Source organism: Varanus komodoensis, unplaced genomic scaffold (assembly GCF_004798865.1).
Source record: "Varanus komodoensis strain SLA01 unplaced genomic scaffold, ASM479886v1 scaffold87, whole genome shotgun sequence".
Taxonomy (NCBI): Eukaryota; Metazoa; Chordata; class Lepidosauria; order Squamata; family Varanidae; genus Varanus; species Varanus komodoensis.
In genome coordinates, this window is record NW_025336565.1 from 711,573 (window position 1) to 732,236 (window position 20,664).

At 57.0% G+C, this 20,664-nt stretch overlaps 2 protein-coding genes across 3 annotated transcripts; one reads left to right on the forward strand and one right to left on the reverse strand.

Annotated features, from left to right (window-relative positions):
• Positions 1-2,635: 2,635 nt before the first annotated feature.
• WRAP53 (WD repeat containing antisense to TP53) lies at positions 2,636-11,473 on the reverse strand. 2 transcript variants are annotated; one of them, XM_044417249.1, is made up of 12 exons: positions 11,428-11,473; positions 11,017-11,165; positions 9,889-10,340; positions 9,540-9,638; positions 8,775-8,883; positions 8,019-8,107; positions 7,226-7,316; positions 6,956-7,088; positions 5,595-5,803; positions 5,340-5,443; positions 4,151-4,294; positions 2,636-4,005 (listed from the first exon to the last, which is right to left on the reverse strand). In XM_044417249.1, the coding sequence occupies exons 3-12, from the start codon at positions 10,161-10,163 to the stop codon at positions 3,816-3,818; spliced, it is 1,443 nt and encodes a 480-aa protein (XP_044273184.1). In that variant the 5' UTR covers positions 10,164-10,340; positions 11,017-11,165; positions 11,428-11,473; the 3' UTR covers positions 2,636-3,815. The 2 variants fall into 2 exon arrangements, with proteins under 2 accessions (XP_044273184.1, XP_044273183.1); XM_044417248.1 differs by lacking the exon at positions 11,428-11,473 and having other exon boundaries at positions 11,017-11,407.
• Positions 11,474-11,826: 353 nt separating this feature from the next.
• On the forward strand, positions 11,827-18,568 carry LOC123016721 (diamine acetyltransferase 1-like). The gene is made up of 7 exons (XM_044417315.1): positions 11,827-13,005; positions 13,254-13,351; positions 14,003-14,054; positions 15,456-15,539; positions 16,835-16,936; positions 17,790-17,830; positions 18,054-18,568. The coding sequence occupies exons 1-7, from the start codon at positions 12,879-12,881 to the stop codon at positions 18,240-18,242; spliced, it is 693 nt and encodes a 230-aa protein (XP_044273250.1). The 5' UTR covers positions 11,827-12,878; the 3' UTR covers positions 18,243-18,568.
• The last annotated feature ends 2,096 nt before the right edge of the window (positions 18,569-20,664 follow it).

Consider the following 20,664-nt stretch of genomic DNA (forward strand, 5'->3'; position numbering starts at 1 on the left):
CAGCGTGGCCTTGAGCCGGCCTCAGAGAGTTCAGTGGATTAAAAAGCCGGAGCGAGCGAACCCAAGCACCTTGGAAACAGGGTGCAGAAAAACAAAGGATATTTTTGGAACAGGCTATCCAGCTGAAGCCCTAATGCAACAAAGAAGGGCTGGGGTCAGTCCAAAATGTACTCTGGACATGCTCAAAGGCACTTTGACGTCTCCTGAGCCAGACAAGGCTCTGAATGACGTCCTGACTTTTACACCAAGGTAACCAGCTTCGCATGGACACAGAACAGACGTATTCCCTGGCCTGGTGCCCCGGATGGGTTGGACTGCAACTCCCAACTGGGAATGATGGGGCTTGCAGTCCAGCCCATCTGCTGCAGGCTCCGACCTGCAATAGTCTTTAACTGCTTTGTTACCCCCGTGTTTTCAGCCTCGTGTGCACGCCAGGCCAGCCTTGTTCACGGTCTGGCACGCACGAGAGGAAATGTGGCTCGCTCGCTTGCTTGCTACACAGGCAGCCGTGCGCTCGCTCACCAGGCCCGTTCAGTTTACATGGTTGCCAGGCAACCGTCTCTCCGTGCAAAAATTCACTTTGGGGCCATTAAGAGTAACTATTTATACCACAACGGAGGGGGGCCACGGCCGAATCCTGCTCTCCCAGACCCTTTCACCAGCAGCCACCTGAACCCAATTTCCGTGCCGATAAGGACAGAATCCCGGGGACCGCGGAGCATTTTGAGCAGATTAGAAAGGGAAATAAGCTGCTCCCACTGGCGAGACGTGTGCCCTTGTGGTGGTGCGCGAGCCGCTCTTGGGTAGTGAGCATGACTGAGCGCCCAAAATGCTTTTCAAGTCAAGCACAGTCCTTCACCGTGAGGACGCATGCGGTACATGACGGGAGGCACGCGGGCAGCCGGATCCTACACGGACCTGCTCACCGCTTCATCCTTTTATCAGCCGAGGTTCTCCCGGCGCCCCCAGACCGAAAGGGTGACGGGGAGGGAAGCTTTTCTGCATGGCGCCACGTCCACCTTGGAGTGTGTCCGCCTGCATTTTGGGCCGCAGGCTAAGCCCTTCCTCGCTTGCCCAACCTTTTAACACCGAGCCGATTTATGCTGCAGTTCCAGGCTTTTGGCAGTGCTCCTCCTCGGTTCCCTTTCTGGCCTTAACTGATTTGCCTTAACTATCTTATTAATTTTGCTTAAATTGCTGGGGATCATTTTTTGGGTGGATGACAAAAATATTCTGCCAGTTCCATCTTCCTGGGAAGGTCCCCAGTCCGTTGGAACACGGGGTGCCTGCAGCTGCTGGTCTGAGCTGCAGTCCTTTCACTGCACCCTGGAATTATGCTTCAGGGAGCAAACGGCACACAAGCATCGCTTGCAGAAATGCCCCGAGTCTGAAGGGCAGCGATCCCTCCCTCCAACTCGTGCTGCCCGTCTTGAAGACATGGCAGCCCAGCCTCAGAGCCTCCCTTTCCCATGCAGGCCGATCGATCGGCTAAGCGGATGGGAAGGCGGAGGAGAGGAACGCCGACCGGCCACCAGGAGTCGTGGGGTCACTAAGACAGGGCGATTCTCCGAAAGGCCAGGCTAACAAATAGCGGAGAGAAGAATTTACTCCACCACGGGCTGTGCCAGTCACCGGTAAAGCAAAGCTGCAAGACTGAAGGGGAAGAGGCAACAGGCCCGTCCCAGGTGCATGAGGGCCCTGCTGGATGAGACAGAGGCTGCTCTTTTCCCACACCTGCTTGCCCTCAGTGGCCACCCAGTTAAATCCGTTCAGTCCATTCGCATGCAGGCCCCGGGCAAACACAAAAGCCCAGGCAGGCAGGCAGGCAGGCAGGCAGGCAGGCAGGCCGCCATTCAGCACAGCAAACTCAGGAGTTGTAGAAGGAAATTCCACTTTTGCACGGGCCTACTGGCTTCCCTCGGAGACATTTTGCGGCAGGCGGCCCGTTCGGACACAAAACCCTTCTCCGTCTCCCCCTCCTGCACACACATGCTCTCATCCACTAAATCAGACTTCCCCAAGCAGGCACCCTTACAAGGTGCTGGACCACAACTCCCATAATACCCTTCAGAATGCTAGCAGCTGTCTGGCACTTCTGGCAGGCACTGGATTGGCCGCACCATGGGGGTGGAGTGGAATTTCAGGTAAGATGCTCCAAGACGTGGATTCCAGGCCAGGCATCCTTACTCTGAATGAGCCGGCGGTTAAACATGCGCTAAGCCAAGTTGTGTTTCGCCTTTGAAGAAGGCCCTGATCCATCCCGCTGGGCGAGCATCTGGGGGTTGGCTCACGGGCACAGAATGGCTTCCTTCTGTGCCTCTCCCCCGCAACGCCTTCGGCAAAGGCAGAAGGCAAACTGGGTGAACCAAGCACCCCACCAGCAAAGGGTGGGGGAGAAGCCGAGGGCAGGAAGACACGATTTCCCCATCGCGGCACCCAGGGGCCTGGTTCAGTTCCTTGCTCATTCTCAGGACTGAAGTAACGCAGGCAGATTCCAAAAACACGCAGTCCCCCAGCCCAAGCCTTGTGAAACTCCAGGGCCTGCATCCGGAAGACCATGCAATCCTATTCAGCCCATTCTGGGCAGCTCTTCTTCGGAGGAACCCATTTTAAAAACATTGTTTTACAGCTAATGTTTGTTCGAAAGAAGGCTCTTTATTTCCAGAAAAAAAATATTCTCAGAAATATTAAAATGCTACCAAGGGGGAGCAGGGATTGAAAAAGGATAAGAGAAATGATTTTCAAGATGTGCACACTCTATTTCCCGATGCCCCCAGAAGGAAGCCCATGAAACCCTCTTGCATCCCTTCGACAGCAGGTGAGTTCTGCCTTGCGATTTGCACCAAACCCACTTCAGAAGGAAGGACTTAGGAAAACAGCGCCACAACAGAGCAACGCTTTATTCGACACCCGTTGCCAAACGGGACTTCAGGTCTGCAAACAGGTACCAAAGAGGAAAATGCATGACAAGGTGTTCCTTCCTCCAAGCCAGATGGCCCAACGCCCCACTTGTCGGGCAGGTGTCAGATCGCAAAAAAAATATTTACACAGCAAGGAAGAGAAAGCACTTTTAAAACCTTAAACAATCCAATCGCTCTCATGCATGCACTCAGAGCTCCGGGGCACAACAGCCAAAACACCAGCACCCCTACACACACACACGCACACACACGGCACCATACAGGTCCCGTGTTCTCTGGTCAGGGCATATCCTGAGTAGCTTCCACAAAAGTGACCTGCTAGCCAAGGAAGTGGGCCTCTTGGGCTACAAAGCACCCCCCCCCCCCCCGTCCCGAGAAATGTATGGAAAGATATATGGCCTTTTTGGCTTTAAGGAGAGAGATGTACGCGAGCCGCGAAGGGGGGGGCACAAGGCGACTGCCAACAGCCTGCGGCGGGATTAGTTCTGGTCCAGAGGAGAGCGGAGGCCGCCAGGAGGCGCAGTGCCTGCTCTTCTCCGAACACAGCAGGCACTTCGGCTCCCCCAGGCTCTGCCCCACTCCCCGGCGAGGATGCGTCCACCCCAGAGTAACCCCGTGTGTAGGGCAGCAGTTCAACGAAGTTCATTTCAGGGGCCGTTACTTCCCAGGAATGTCCGATTTTCCATTACGCCTTCACATCAGCGTGCACCCTCTTTGGCAATCGCTTCATGGGTACGCACACACACTCACACACGCAAAGAGCTGGCACACGCGGGCTTAATCAGCCCTTCCCCACACACACAACATGGCGGCTGGCACACAGGCCCCAAACAGGGCCCAGCCAGGGGGCGGCTCTGGAGTCCGTCTTCTCGCTCCCCCGTGGGAGGGGGCTGCTTACGGAACGGCCGGGGGCGGCTCTGCTCCAGCGTCCGAGGAGCACCACCAGAGCTGCAGGGAGTTGTCCCCGTGCGCCGGACGGCAGCTGGACGGGGCGTCCCCTTCCGTCTCGGCCTCCTCGTCCCACAGGTCAGGAAACGTGCGCTGGCCGGAGGCTGTGGCCAGCAGGGGGAGGCTGGGGTGCAGGCTGAGCAAAGGGGACAGACGGTCAGACGGGAGAGCAAGGGGCGGCAGGCCACCCTCCCCTTGACTCCCGGGTGCGAGGGCCCGGCGCTCATCTCCGATGAGATGCCCCACGGCAGCCCCCGAGGGACTCCCCCAGCCAGGCGTACCTGACCCCGTTGACGCAGTCTTGCAGGGCCTGGAACTGCAAGGTGGGCTGCAGGACCGGGCCGGGGGCACTGCTGGGGGGCTGGGTGGTGTCCCAGGCCGTCACGAGCCCCTCTGTGTCGCCGCTCAGCAAATAGCTGCCGCTCCTGCAAGGGAGGACACAGGACACCAAGCGGTGAGCACGACCCGGCTGGGGAAGCCGGCGGGCCCGGCTGGGTCTCCGAGGACCCACCACCAGCTGCAGGCAAGCTCAAGCCATGGGCCCCTCAGAAAAGTGGAGGCCCGGCTCCCCCACAGATTGTCCCAGGCGTCGGCAGGCGCCCTGAAGCCTGGCGGGCAGCCGCTTTTGCGTGAAAGCGGGAAGCCGCGTCGCGCAGGATCGCGTCCTCCCAGTCCGGCATCCTGTCCCGCCACGGCCGGCCAGTGCGGGGGTCAGTGTCCGTGGCACAGCGCGCGGTGACGGCCCCCAGGCCCCAAGGGGGCGGGCCCCATGCGTGGGGGAGGGGAAGGCTGTCCGCGGCCCCCGTCCCAGCAGCTGCGAGCTCGTCCCGATCGGGGCAGCGAGTCTGTGCACGGCCCACGCTGGGGAACATGGGTGGCAGTGTGCCCCTGCGGTGCCTGGGGGAATCCGGGCCGGCTGCCTGCCTGCACACGCCAGGGGCTGAGGAGCCTGGGTGGGACAGATCCCAGGTGGGACAGATCCTGGGGGCAGCTCGGGAGTCCACGGCACGCTGGACCAGCTGGGCCCCGGGCCTGATCCGGCGGGGCTTTTCCCACACTTTTCGCTCGTCGAGCCCTGTGCAAACAGAAGGCTCCCCAGCTGGGCCCGATCCAGCCGGGGCAACAGCCCCCTCCAGGGATGCTGGTTTCCACACTGGAGGCGACACCCACCCGCCAGGAGCGGCAGCTGCAGATCGCTCGGGCTTTTTGAACACGCCGCTAGCGCTGGGCGTGGAAGGAGCGGAGAGGGTGAGCCGCCTGCTTCGGCCCGCCCCAGCACCGCACGCGCATCCCCACTCCTCCCTGGAGCCCTCCTGCAAGCTGGAACTGGGTGCCTTGTGCTGTGACCGGGGAACTCGGGGGCCGCAGCCTGACCTTTCTGCGATGGCACCCCACGCTTTCTGGTAAGTGTGAGGAAAACTACCGGAGAGCAGGAGCGAGCGGGGCGGAAAAGGGCAGGGAAGCACTCACGGGTCCAGGTCAAAGTAGAGCCTTTGGTTGGTGGCCACCGTTCGGCGCATGGAGAAGAGCACGTCGCCCGGGCGCCGAAGGTCCCAGCAGAGGATCTCCACGTCCTGGGAGGGGGAAGCGACACCACCGCCGCTGGGGGCTTGCCAGAGCTGGAGGAAACAGGGGCCCAGCGCTGCCCCTTCCTAGCCACTTCGGCAGAAGAGGCGCGAAGTCCATGCCCGCCTGCCACACACGCCTCCGACAGCAAGGCCTTACCTTGCGGCCACCCGTGAAGAGGTGGAAGCCATCGGGGGAGAAGAGGGCATGGGTGACCCCACCGCGGTGCCCGTGCAGCATGGCCAAGGGGGCGCCCTCTGCGCGGGAGTAGAGGCCCACCGTCTTGGAGTAGGAGGTGCAGGCGTACAGCGGCTGTGCCGGGCTGAAGGCGATGCAGGAGATGATGCCGCTCTGGCCTTGCTTCTTTGCTGGGGGCGGGGGGGAGGCGGTTAGGACTGGCGGGGCTCGGCTGCCGGGAGGCACGGGCCTTCCTCCGGTCGGCAGCTGGCCAGGCCCTGTGCAAACTGAAGGCACCCTGGGTCCAGTCCGGTGTGGCTCGTCTGAAGCTCTTTCACCGCACCACTCCAGGTGTCCTTCCAGCAAGGGCGCATCGATCAGCGGAGGTTTTGCAATCAAACTTCGGCGGCGCGGCACAAAGGTCTGAAGCCCCTGCCTCTCCCGAGGTCTGAAGCCTCGGATCGCCCCCTTTCTGCTATCCTTCCAATGGCAGGTGGAGATGGCTGGATTCAAGGTCCTTGGCCTGGAAGTGCATGTCTGTTTCGGGAGCTGGCTGTTACGTTTTTGCTGTACTTTCTATTTGCTTTTGTTTAAAATTGCTTCATAAGCAACTTTGAAAGACATTTTTTGGTGGAAAGTACAGAACTTCTCTCTCTCTCTCTCTCTCTCTCTCTCTCTCTCTCTTTCTCTCTCTCTCTCTCTCTCTCACACACACACACACACACACACACACACACACACACACACAGAATTTGAGCTGTTTTCTACCTGGCAAAACTAGTGTTTATTTGCACCATTTTACTCATGTTTTTGGATGACTCGCTGGGTTCTAATGCACTCTGAACATGTGAACCAGACGCGAGTTTAGCTCTAAAACAAATGGTTCACGCCATTTTGGTCTTGAGTCTTTGGAAATAAAAAGTAAAGGGTACAAAAGTGTCAATGGCTGTGGCGGCTCCCTTTGCTCAGATGCTAAAGCAAAAGCGACTATGATACAGCCGTGATATAGAAACTCAGGTTTGGGGGGAGGGGGGATGGGGGAGAGACAGCCCGGCAGAATTCCTCAGATGATCCCACCCCCTTTAACAACTGATCCATGGATGACTTCCTGGCATTTTTCTCATTCTAGCAAGTGGAAATGCCTCAACTAAGACTTAATCAGAGACAGCAGAAGCTTTAAGCTCAGGTAAGATGGGTTTTCTGTATTTTGGTGCCCCTGCTCCGCCTCTGGCCCCACCTACCACGGGAATCTATGAAGATGGAATTTCATCTTCTGCTAAGCAAAGACCTAACACAATCCCAACATGCCCAGCAGCTCTGAAATTCCGCACAGCCCAGCTCACCAAAGGTGGGTCTGTTTTCACAGCTCCGGCCCGGCCGGGACGTCTCAAACACTCTCACAGTCTTGTTAAAGCCACAGAAGAGCTGGGAGCCGTCGGGCGTGAAGCAGAGGGAGTGTGCAGCCGTCAGCTCGTCCTGGGGAAAGATGGGAGGGTCCAGCAGGAAAGGGCTGGGTGAGGACGGGCTTGCGGAGAGGAGAGCGCAGCCGACACGGGCTTTGCTTCCAGGAGAGCAGGCTCGGGAGGCGGCTCATCTCCAGCAGACGTACTCACAAGATGATTGTAGGGGCGGAAAGAGGCCCGCAGGTCTCCGTGGAAAGCATCCCAGATGTGGATGGGGTTGTCACGGCTGCTGCTGGCAACGCTGGCAGGGAAGAGCCAGAGGGCAAGACAGTGAGGGGCCGCTGCGGCTGGGAGGAGTCCTGGGAACGCCGCAGAAGCAGCAGGGAGGCGTGGAGGTGCTGCTGGCTCACCTGTGCCGGGGGGGGGGGGCACAGCCTGTGCCGAACAAGCACCGGCACAGAATCCAGCCCCCACCACTGCTTGTGGAATTTAGCTCCACAAGCTCCTAGCTCTCGAGACCGAGGAGAGGGCCTTGACAGGGACCTGGGGAATATCTCTTGGGCATGCAAGGAGTGCCTGTGTGGGACCGCCCCACGGTCAGGCTGTCAGCAGCCCACCCAGCCCTGTGAAATGCTCGGTCCCCCGTGGACCAGAACGACGTGGAGCAGACAAGCACGTCTCTCCCAACAGCATCATCTGGCAAGCTGTAAGCCTTGCCTTCCTTAGCCCAGGACTGGTTTCAGCACACGGCAGGCAAGACTGGCCTCGCCCGGGAGCCTCCAGCCACACCCCGTCTGCCCCAGCAATGCCCCGGACCCTGCGACCCTCAGCCCCCTCGGACCTCCCTCTCGCTCAGCCCAGAACGTGGTGGCGGCCACTGAACTCCCGGCAGCGGCCAATTTCTAAGGTTCCCGCACCAGAGCCCTTGCTGTGCCTCAAAGCCCAGGGCAGCTCTGGGCGAGCGGGGAAGGGAGCAGGCAGGAAAGAGGGGAGACGGATTTACAAACAAGTCTGCGGGTCGGAAGAATTCATCAGCGGGAACCAGCAGTAGTCATAGACGGTGTCTCCTTCCATCATGCGCAGCACAGGGCTCTGCGGGGGGAAAGGCGGGCTCAGCGGGTCTGGCGTGGAGGTCGCTCCTGGCGCGGCCTCGAGAGAACAGGCCGAGTGCCCCGGCCTCCTCTCCCCGCCACACCGAGGACACTCCTCGCAAGGGGCGGCCCGTTTTTGGCGGGTCGAGCAGGTCCTTCCCTGCGTCGTGGGCCCACGTGTCTCGGGAAGCCTGGCCAAGAGGGTTCCTTTGGTAAGAAACAAACAGGTCAGGATTGGGGGCATGTACTCCTCTTTTAGGGGCGGCCCATGTCTTTCTGCCCTTCGGGGGCAATTCACACCCTGCTTCCCTGAATAAGCCAGCATGTGCACTTGGGTCCCCTCCAGGGATTGAGAGCGACCCCCACCTGGTAGGGGCTGGTGGAAGCAACGCAAAGATTCGGTGGTTCAGCTTGCGCCATTGCAAAGATCCTCCTACGTTCTGCACACTCAGGAAACCCCCTCCAATTAACTACGTTTCCAGGGGTGTTGATGAACTGGGTTTTCTCCCTCCCCCTCCCACATTTGCAGAGCGACATGCAATTGGCCCTCCGTGGGCTGAGGGTTCTGAAAAGTGAAGTTCCCTGTTTGCATCAGAAAGAGTTCAGCCTCAAGGCCAGGAAATTCCTGCCCCTCCCTCCAGCCACCGCCTCCTCTGCCCACTCCATACCATTTCGGCAACAGCACCCCACTCCTCAGTGTACAACTCCGCAGGAAGGTTGTAAATCCGCAGGGTGTTGTCAGCACTGTTGGTCAGCAGGCAAGTCCCATCAGGGGCCCTGAGGAGAGAGCGGCCGCGTAAACGATCCGAGCGCCCCAGCTCCCCGCAGCAGCAGCGCCGGAGAGGCAAACGAGGCGCCCGGGCCATTCTCCACCAGCAGCAATGCACTCATCTTGGACCGCTCCGGCCAACCTGCCCAATGCCCTCATCCTGCCTGAAGGCCTGGCTCTTCATTCTCAGGCCTTCCGCTTCTGAACCCGCAGGGGCTGTTTCGTGTCCCAGCCTCAGACCTCTGGCTCCCTGCCCAAAGATCCTTCCGCATCACCAAGCCTTTTTCCTGAAGCCTCTCAAGGCCTACATGTCTGTGCCCCCCCCCCGCCCCCAGCTGCCACTCTGTTTGCGCTGCTGCTAGTGCGGACCGAGAATCCCCTCAGCAGTGCCTTTTCCGTACGGTCTGCACAACACGTCGCATCGTCCCGTCTGAGCAGGGAAGAGGGCTTGCCACAGCAAGCAGCAGGTTCTCAGCATCTCGGATGGAGAGGCCAGGCAGGTGCTGCAGCTGCCCAAAGGGGGCATCCCTCTCCATTTCCAGCCATGCCCAGGCCATGCACACTGGCCTGTGAACGAGGCCCAGAGCAACGGGCAATGTGGTGCCCCACACCCAAGAGCCAGGCAATCAGACAAAGCCAGCAGGACAGCCCTCCAAGTACATACCACTTACAGCCCTTGAGAAAGTTCTCTGGAACACAACTGTACTCTGCCCAGGAGCCCGTCAGGAGCTTAGGTGGCTGCAAGAAGCTGTATGCTGGAAAGCTGGGAGAACACAGAGAGGCGAGCCATGTCTCAGAGATACCCCTGGGATGCCCCGTTCCCCTTCCAGGCTGCAGCCTGGGCACCATGGGGCAGGAGCCACCCTGCTCAGGACTCCTTGCCTCTCCCACACTCAGGAAGGGAACTCTGCACTCTGGGCTCTCCGTTCTTCCTTCTGGCAAAGCAAAGCACAGAACCCAGGTGTCCTGATCGAGCTCCACCCAGCAGAGAGCAAAACAGTATCAACACTCACTAATATTCTCCTTCTGTTGCCATTTCTCCTCCGTCATCTGCTTCTGCCTTCTTCCCTTCCTCAAAACGCTGTGCTGCACCCGCCATCCTGGGCTCTTCTCCCAAGGGTTCCAAGCCAGAAATGGCCTCCTCGGCTGTCTCTCCATTTTCCTGGCTCCCATTCAGCCTCGGCACCTTAGCAGCAGGTCCAGACACCCCGCCAGCTTCCACGTCGCTCTCATCTGGTTGCTCCAGGTTCGATCCAGCCTGGCCATCAAAGGGCGGCTCACCCTCCATCACGCGAGCCCCAGAGAGCCACAAAAGCCCAATTTTCAAGAAGCACTGCTAGGATAGTGTTTATGCAGACTCTGGCCCTGTTTCCAGCCAGACCTCCCGAAACTGCAAGAGCAGACCACGGCGTCAGATGCTTTCCTCATCCCAGCATAGAATGGGGGTGCCAGCAAGGTGAAAGCTCTGCAAGTAAAGGGCATATTAACAAAGCAAAATGCCTCCCAAGCTGAGCTCAGCTATTCTAGAGACTAGCAGGGTTGCCTGCATTCCAACAACAATGAAATTCAGTAACCCAAACGTTTTAGCTTTTATTTAACAAAGGAGGTACATGTAAAAAGGATACACACTGCAATTCTGTAGGACAAGGAAAGACTAAGCAGATTTTCAACAGCACAGCCTTCAAGAGGATTCTTACCTGCTGCATAGCTAAGGGAAACATACGAGAGAAAATGAACTGGGGTGAGGTATGGACAGGTTTTTAATAAACATTCCAGCACCAAGGAAAGCACAATATCAATACTGATGCAGCAGGCAGTGAAAGCCGTTTTTCTTGGCCAGGAAAAAAGGCAACCTCGAGAGACTCAGGATGGGCTGTGGTTTTGTGGCAGAGTCATGCTCTGTGGGCAAATTTCCTTAGCTTTACCTTTGACTCCCTCCCTTCCTCAGTTCTCTAGGACTGTCGCAAAGTCATGTTGCTGCTCCCCTGGCAAACTGCAAAAAACATGGTCTTTCTACTCTGCTCCCTCAGCAAGCCGCCTCATCCCCGGAATTGCCTGCAGAATACTTCGGCGACACCCCTCCCGCCCTCCCTTCAAATCATCGCTTTGCCCAGCTCTTTAGACCCCACGCCCTTCCGTACCTGCAAAAGAAGCTGCTGCATTTTTTTCCTTGTTTACCCGGGCCTCCCCTGTCTTCCCTGCCCCCCACCGTATTGCACGGTAGACTGTAACCTCTGCGGGGCAGGGACCTTATATTCCCTAAAAGCACCTTGTACGCCGCCTTGGGATCCTTGCAAGAAAAAGAAAGACAGGATATAAATGCCACGTGATGACAATGACCGGGCCGCCTTCGCCGGCGAGGTGCCGTCCAGACGAGTTGGATCCCATCTCCCAGAATCCCCCGCCCCCAGGGAATTATGGGAGTTGCCATCCAAGGCGCCCGGAAAGCACGAGGTTCGGGAAGGCTGTTCTGGAGCACCGAGAACCCGGACGCCGCGACCGCAGTCGCAGCAGTAATATGTGAAGAATAGCAGAGGGTACCGCGCAGAGACCTTCCGCAGCAGCCGCCGCTCACGGGGCGCGCCTGGGCGCAGCCATGACGCCGCCGCCCCGCCCCGTCTCGCGAGAGTTGGGCCGCGGCAACTCTCGCGTCGCGCGCCCGTTGTCCCGCAGAGATGGGAAAAGATAGAGTGGCCCGCCGTGCTGCCCGAGGGGGCTTCCGGGTCGCTGTCGCCCCCGGGCCCCCAGGCATGGGCAGCCGGCCCCGGGCGCGCCTCGCGGGTGGGCGGTGAGGGCCCGGCCCGGCCCGGTCCGGCCGGGGCAGCGAGCCCGGGGCCCGGCCCGGCCACGGGTTCCCCCGCGGTCACGCACGGAGCCCGGGCAAGTCGCTCGCGGGCAGCCCGCCGCCTGCGCTGCAGCTCGAGCCCTACTCCGGGCGGGCCTCCGGCCGGAGCGTCCCTGACCACGTCCCTCAGATCGTAGCAAAGGCCGACCCGGTCCCGTTGCACCCTCCCCCCGGCCTCCCCCCCCCCCCCCGGGCCAGATCCACGCTCCCCCAGTGCACGGAACTTCCTCGACCTGCTCCCGGCAATGCTGGAGTGTTGTGCAAAATTGTGACCACACACAGGCCGTCCTTCCGGTTTGTTCTGCCACGAGAATTTCACAGCCGCCTTTGCTCGGTCTAAAATCAACTGCAAACGCGGATGGAGGGCATGGGAGCAGCCCCTGGCGCATGCACGGCCCTCGCTGCTCATATCACATGAAGGTCCGTTTGCCTGCATCTGATGACACGCGGTCGCGTTCACACGTGCTGGCCCTGCTTTATGAAGGGGTGGCCAGCGACGTGCATTTGCTAGAATTGAGGTCGTCTCTCCTTAACGGACGCAGAGGCGCAGCAGAATCGTGGCCTACGGGATGCATCATTAGCAGAGGCGTTGATGTGAATTGCCACCACACTCAGACTGCCCTGGTCCATCTGGGCCGAGCGGAAATTCTCACGGTTGCTGGGGAGGGGAGGTGCGGGGAAGACTTGCCCCAGTAGTGACTAGGATCGGACAACACACTCGCCGGTTGGGTCTTCTGAACTCAGCCAAGACAGCAGACCAAGCTGAGCCGCCACCAGCTCAAAATCCAGCCACAAACCACAGATTCTCTGCACAGTTAACAAGCCCAGCTGAGTTCGGATGACACAGCAACCATTTGATAACAACCCACACTCAGCCCCTGGGTATCGATTGTCAGGTGTCTGAAGCTCCACTCCCCGTCCCTGCAGGAGCCCCAAATACAGCAGAGCCCCTCCTGATGCCTGGCACTGATCTTTCTGGTGCCAGGCTGGAACCCTCCCCTGCTCCAGGGCTTCGGCTGTTTCTGCTCCAGCCACGGGGTATGGCTGGGATGCGTGTGTTCGCCCTGTCTGTGCTGGTGGATCGGGCATCGCACTGCTCCTCAGAGGTTTTCAGTCTTCGAGACCCACCCAGAGAGAGCGCCTTGGCCGCGGGGCAGAATGGAACAGCGACAAAGTGGACTGCGGAGAGCTGCGTGTCGGCACGTCCGGCACCTGGAGTCCAGAGCTGCCCTTCACCCTGCAGAGCAGCGTCAAGGCAGCGAAGCGACTGCTGGAGGCTGGCAAGGTGGGATGCCCCGTGCCGGGGGGGAGTTAATGTGCACTGGCTTAACCCGGTAACCCCTGTGCCGGGATTGCTGACCAGATCTCTTTGGAGTTCCCTGGCTGGCGGGAGGTGGGGAATAAGAGGACGCCAGCTCCTGGCCCACCTGGCCCTGTCTGTGCGGCCCCAGGGGTCTCCCCGGGAGAACAGCTGACTGTCAGCAACTGGGCGGGGCGAGAGGCAGAGCCGCCTTTAAAAGCTCCCAAACCCAGGGCTGGAGGTCAGAGAGAAGGGATCCCAACCCGACATGAGTTACATCGTCCGTCCGTGGACCGCCAGAGACCTCAAGGATGTGATGCGGCTTATCAAGGTGAGAGTTTGTGTGTGGGGGAGGGGGTTTTATTACTGTTATTAATCTTATTGTTGTTATATCTACTATGCCCCGTAGCCAAAGCATTCTGGGTGGTTTGCAACAGTTTCCCAGAATACAGGAAGCCCTGCGAAGAATATGAAAAGTCAGACATGGGGCTGCATTTCAGTTTACCCTGTTTTATGTGGGCAAGGAAAAACCTCTCAGGACGCGAGCGCTCGTGCACACACGCACACACACACCCTGGTACAAGGGCTGTGTGTGGCCTACAGCTCCCATATTCCCCCAGCCAGATCATCAAACATACTGCTTTTGCACAGCTGTATTTCTCTACTTCTCCAGCCTGGCTGGGGGATTATGGGAGTTGTAATCTACACACATTTGGACAATGCCAGGCCAGGGAAAGCTCGCCCAGGGCTTCAAATGATGGTTGCCTTCAAGGCAGTTGACTTTTTGGAAAGAAAGCATCTTTCTGTTTCTACCCCACTGCCTCCTGGGGCTCTGGACTTGTCTTGGTGGCTTTGGGGTACTCGGTGAGAGGCCAGGTCGCCCAAACCTCCTTTCTAAGAAAAGAGGTGCCCCACTCAGGATCTCACACCCAGGTTTCAGGGTGTACTTTGTATGCACCCACAACAGCTGAATCTCTTTCAGGAATCCGCAGCGTTTCACAAAGCTTTGGACCAAGTCAGAATCACCCCGGAAGGTAAGGCCCGGAGGACATCCTCCCTGTTTCGCCATCAAATCGGTTGCCCTTGCATCAAACCAGCCCTCCAGGGAAAGGTGGGCAAAGCAGTCTTGGAACATGGCTCCGTCCTTGGGAAGTCCGCTGGCTGACTTTTCCCGCTGGCAAAAGCTCCGAGCCTTTGGCAGCTTCAAGACCGGTGGGAAGCCAACAGGTGCAGCGGTGGGAAAATTTCACCCTGGAGTCCCTGCGTTCCTGTGGTGCCATCCTGGAGCTTGCCGTATTCCTTCATGGTCTGGATTTGCATTTTATTTCTCCAAACTGTAAAACATTTAAACCAGGAGTCTAGCAAGCCGCAAAGCAAAGGGCTTCCCTAGAGCACCATCTTTTTTTTGGGGGGGGGGGGGCGGGGGTCCAAATAAGTGACCTGTTTGTGTTCCTGTTGCCTCTGCCCTCTGTTTGGGTTCTTGGACCTTATCTGTGCTCCTCAGCATCAATATTAACCACCAAGAGAGCCTATGGGGCAGTATAGAAGAGCAATACATAAACAATATTATCACGTTATATTTCTATCCCACCTTTTCTGCTCTTGCAAAGAACTCAAGCCAGCTTGCAAGTTTCTCCTTCTCTCCATTTATCCCCACAACAGCCCTGCGAGGTAGGTTGGCCGAGAACCTGTGACTGGCCCGAAGGCACCTAGCAAGCTTCAGGCCCGGATTCTTCCTGGTTCCCAGCACTCTCTCGCCACAAGGCGGGCACGGGCCGGCTTTATCCCCACGGCGGCCATTCACTCCTGGAATGCCACATGCCATTTCAAGATGATCCCCAAATGGCCAATGGAAGGAGGGGATTTTTCTCCAGCCAGCCAGGCTGGCCACGTGGCCAGGGACTTCTGGGCGAGCTACCACCGGCTGGTCGGTGAGAGTCTTGTGAGGGGCCAGTAACCACCCTTCCTAAGTCCTTTTGCAAGAGGGTGGACTTGGGTTCAAGGATCAGCAAGCTCGTTTCAGTTCTGCCTTCACCTCTGAGAAAGCCCGTATCTTGCCTTGTAAATATTAACCCCTCTTAATGGGACTGCAGGACATCTAGTTCTTTGTAAAAAAAGGGGAGACAGCTCGTTTTAAAGATTTGTCTTCTGTCCTGGAATGCCAAAACCATGGAGCAGCTGGTCTTCCCCAAGCTGGAGCCCCCCAGATGCATTGGCTGACAACTCCCATCATCCTTTGGCCATGGTGACTGAGAGCTGCAGCCCAAGGGATCTGGATGTCACCTGGGAGGGGAACGGTGGATGTGCCTTCCTTCTCTGCAGAATCCCTGTTATTTGCAGTTTTCATCGCTGAAGAAAGGCTTGGAAAGAAAGGACTCCTGGTCATGTTCGTTTTTAATACACTGCTTTTGCTTTGTATATTTCTGTATCTGTAGTTCTCCAAGCTGATGCGTTCGAGAAGGAGGCAACCTTCGGGTGCCTGGTAGCTGAAGTGCCACCAGAGCACAAGAGCAAAGAGGGTAAGGAACCCCAGGACCTTTGGGAAGCCCGCCTTCTGCCATGGGTGGCACGAGGGGAGGGGCATCCTGAAGCACCCAGCAGAAATTTGAGCAGTTTGGTGGCTCAGGAGTCAAGCCACAAACCGGATTCGATCTCTCATAATTATGGAAGCTGTTTTTATTTATGTAGCCGTATGTTGTGGGAAAGAGCAAAAACCATCCACAGGGTCCATGACGAGCCGGAGCCAGGGAGGCCCCTCCCTGTGCCGAGATTAAGATTCCCACCCGGTTTCCTCATGCAAGGAAGCCGAGGTGGCTTGTTTAGCCACCCTCCCCATCTGACCCTCACAACAGCCCTGTGAGGTGGGCTGATAGTCTGCAGTGAGCTTTGTGGCCAGTGGAGGAGAAGGACCCGGCTGCCAAAGTTCCAGCCCACACGGCTCTCTGGAATGGCCGTCAGACCCGTTGGACCATCCCAGTGCACAACAGCCCGGAACCAGCCCAGTCCCCGATTCTAGCTGAGCTCCAGGGTAGTGGAAAGGATTCTTATCCCCTGTCCATGTTTGCCCTGCTTTCCGTTCCACTGCTGGAAACTTGTGAACGCCTGAATCTCGTTTGTAAAACTAATTAAGCACTGGAAGCAATCGCCAAGATTTAAGTGGCACAACACTGACTACCGTATTTTGGTAAAGCAAATATATCAGTTGTAAATCCGGACCTGCACCGGTTGATTGCAGGGCGGAACCTTTCAGGGCTCTTAGTCTGGTGGCGACTTTGGTCCTGCTCAATGCGATAAAAGAAATCTGTTTTCTTCCTCAGGTTTTCTTCCTGCAATTATAATGCATCATAAAATATTATTAACATTTGATAATGTTTCTAAGGAACAAACACAACCGCTGAACGGGGCCCTCTGTATTTTGCTTTGGCGAATGAACGAGCGCTCGCACTGCTGGCTTAGCGTGGCCTGTTTTTATCCAGCAGTGGGCAGATGTAAAAGAAAAAAGCCCACAGATGAAGAAATAGTTTGAATACAACGAATTTAATGGGTGTGTTTTATAAACATTACAGTCCTTGTATTCAGTGGACAACCCTGATTGTCCAACTTTTGTGTGTTCGGTTTCTTGGGCATCCAATAAAATGTGAGTGAGATTTTAGGATGCAATTTTAATTGCTGCCCCAGAGGAAGGAAACCCTTTTTTTTTCCAAAATGCACTGGGCAAAATAAACATTTTCTTCGGGAACCTCAGAACCTCCCCATGTTTGTTTTGTGACTCTTCCCTTCTTGTTGGCTCTTCATCTGCGTTTTTTCTCTCCAGGTCACACGATTGTTGGCTACCAGTTCCACTATCTGTCGTACTGCACCTGGGACGGGCCCATTCTCTTTGGAGAGGATCTCTATGTGCTGCCAGAATTCAGAGGTAACCAGACTCAGTGCGTCAGGAAGACTTTGAGGCCAAGGTGGGAGTGGGGTGGGAGCCACGATCCTGGCTCCGCAGAAACGGCCTGCATTGCATAAGCCCCCAGAGGGGAACCTGCTGGAGAGAGAGAGAGCCGTCTCCAGACGGCCCCAGGCATTGTATGTTGTCGCCCAGCAAGTGCCCCGACTTTGTGTGGCTTGGAATAGCCCTTCAGTGGAGTTGTGCGCCCATCGGGTGAAGGCCTGGCCCTCGGCAGCCTTGCTCACGGCCCCTGCTGGGGCTCCATTGCCCCTGGGGCAAGGTATCCCCATGGAGAAATCACACCAGTGGTAAAGGACACCCTGAGGAATTCCCAGCACCCCGTCTTCCTCGAGGACACAAAACACTTGCTCCATGATGGGGCTGACTGAGCGGCTTGTTCGAATTTCTGGCTTTTTAAAATGTAACTAGCATTGCAGGGTAAAGGCCAAAGAGAAGAATGTTCAGCTACTTGTCCGCTTTTATGCAGACTTTAACCAACGTGTTAGCCATTAGAATAATTCATTGCTTAAGAAAGTAAATTTAATTGCTACACCCTGTTTAGCAGTAAGTAACTTTCATTGCTAGCCCCTGTTCTGATAATTCTTTGGCTTCCAAACCTATTACACACTGCAGTGCTTTTTGTTGGCCTAATTGTGTGCGCATGTACACACTTGACCATTCTGTGACAATTTTTAATTGGAGCAGTCAATTGAAAAACTTTTTCAGCCAGGCACTTCTCCAAATTAAAGGGGATTCTCTGTCTCTGTCTGTCTGTCTGTCTGTCTGTCTGTCTGTCTCTCTCTCTCTCTCTCTCTCTCATTTTCTTGCGCAGGCAGAGGGATTGGGACCAGTTTACTGAATAAAGTGGCAAAGGTGAGTCTGGAAGGGCAGTGGGGCAGGGTGGGGGTCTTGCTGCAATGGTGAGAACAGTTGTACCAGCCACCCCGGGGGCCACACGCAGTCCCTGACTCAGTCACCAACAGGTAGTCCAGCCACGTTCGTGCTGCAGCCAGCTGGGTCACCCTTCACACACTGGGGGGGGGGGGGGGGGGCACTCCTGGTGGTGGAGACCGCTTCAATCCGTCTCTCTCTCTAGATTGCACTGGAGAGAAACTGTTTCCAGTTCCGCTTCGTCTCGGCCAAATGGAACCAGGCCGCAACAGATTTCTTCTCCAAGCTGGGCGCCGTGAACGTCACAAGCCAGAACTACTGGAACGTGCTCCACGTTGACGGGGAACATGTCTGGAAACTGGCGGAGGAAGCCAGGCGGTCGCACCCCAAATAGCACGCAGATGCAGGTCCCCTTTCCAAGCCGGGAATCTTGCCTCGTCACCCCGGCCCCCCACTCCAGGCTGCTGTAGACCCCAGTGGGTTTCTCCCCACTGGGCCCAGCTCAGCACCTTTGAGCCCCAGTTTTGTCTCCCTGAGTTGCACATTTGGACTGTGCTCCCCTCCCAGGGACCCCAACATGCCCCCTGGTTCCACCACCCTCTCCCCACCAGAGAAATCCCAATCTCCCGCCTCTTTATCCCATGTTGAATTCTGATAAAAGTTTGAAGCAGTAGTTTGAAACAGCAGAAGGATCGCCTGCCCCATCCCTCATTCAGGGAATAAATGGCATTTGATTGCTGTATTCTAGCGCATCATTTCCTCAAAATGTGCACGTTCTCTCTTACCCAGCCCTGTGTCTCAAACAGCGGGGAATCCGTGCAGGGTCTGAGGGACAGAAAGCGAGAGAATGGCTCACTTCACATGTGATCTCAGCCCAGGGTACGGGGTGTCTGTTAGCTGTCCCTGGCTTGTTGTTCATGTGTATGTTATGGTCACGTGTGAACTCTGCAGTTTGGTTTAACTCTCTGGTGTTAACTCAACCCAGAGTTAAGCTACTGTGCAGGGTTCACATGCAATAGCAGCCTGAGAGTCAGCAAACCCCCCACTCAACAGGGACTCTGGATTGCCACTGTGTGTGGCGCACAGATCGTGGCGCACAAGTGACCAGCAAATACACCTGTGGGACAGTGTGCAAAGGATTTCCACGTGCACGGGCAGCTTTCTGCCGGTCTTTCACAAACGCGAGCCCCAGCGCCAAGTCGAATGACTGCGGAAGCTCTCCACGGGGCCGCCGGCTCGGATCCTGCAGCCATCTTCCCCAGATGCATTAAGCTGCAACTTCTCCCATTGCCAGGAAGCCTGGTGGCCAGTGGCCTTGCTGGCCCAGGGTGATGGGGGCTGTAGTCCAACACACCATGGCAGTGCTTGGTGGGGGAAGGCCGCACTCGGGGCTGAAGCAGGGACGCTTTGCCTCTGCTGCTCGCCGGACTTTTGGGCTGCAGGTGTGTGGCTCTATCCTGAGCAACCTGGTGCTCTGCTGGTGGGGGATAATGGGCATTGTAGTCCAATCCAGCTGGAGGGGAGGAGGTGGTGAGTGTCTGGCTTCCAGTTCACCCTAAAAGCCCTGTTTACATCTCCCCTGAGGCAGAGGTGAGAACTGCCCGTTGGAAGCAGAGGAGAAATCTGGCATTTTGCCCTGGGGAGCCGGACTGCGAACCACTCTGGGTCCTTGCCGCCCCTCCAGGCCCTGAGGCAAAAGGGCCCCCCGCCGGCAGCGAGAGGCAGGCGGCATGGCTCCCTGCGTCGCAGGTCTTGTTCCCTCTGAACCAATCTGGTTTATTCCTGCAGTTTGCAGAGGCGTCAGGACTGCCACAAGATGCGCGCGTGTGTGGAAGGCCAAAAGAACCTCTGCCTCAGCTCTGACGGCACTGGCAGAGGACTACCCCGCAAGGCTGGTGTAACCCCCCCCCTCAGCCACACGCCACCCCCTCTCCCCAGTTCCCTCCACCAGCAACATGCAGATAACAGACCGTAGCTGGCATTAGACCACCATGCACATGACCAGCACACTGACAAACATTTTTTAGGGTGTGATCTTAGGAAGGTTTAAAATATTTAGGGCAGTGGTGGCGAACCTATGGCACGCAGGCCACAATGGGCACACAGAACCCTGTCAGCACGCAAGCCAAGTCGGCCCCGCACCGCCCCAGCAGCCGAGCATCAGGTAACAGCGCGCACAGGGGCCGTGCGCATGCTTGGAAAGGAGTAGCGGCGCCAGGCGATGTCAGGAGCCGCAACTCCTTAGCTGCGACTCGTCCAAACTTTTTCATGGCTGGTCAGTGGGCTGCCAGTCTTCATGTTTTATTGCAGTGTTGTCCCTTTGCGATAAATGAGTGAGTTTTGGGTTGCAGTTTGGGCATTCAAGTTTGCCATCACTGATTTAGGGTGTGCTCCTAGTCAAATTCAGAGGGGATGGCCTACAACTCCCAGCATGCCAGCCTCCCTCTTTCCGATCTAAACTTGCATAGGATCGCATCTTTAAACACCTATCCCGACAATAAACGACATCTTTAGAACCCACTCAGACTTGGATGAACCCAGTTCTCCAACCTAGTGCCCTGCAGGAATACATCATTCCCAATTCCCAAACTGGGGGTGATGGGAGTTGCAGTCCAAGCCGTCAGGAAAAGTTCTGCACCTATGCCTTAATGTCTTGTCTCTAGTTGTGCCTCTTCCCCCTCGTTTCTAAAGGGCTTTTCCACGTTTTTTCCTCAGCGAAGAAACCCAAGAGAATCCGAAGGAACCAGGGCGTTCCCGACTCTACAGTTTCCTAGCTCTAAGTTTCTGTCACACAGCTCACAGAAGCCCCACCCCTC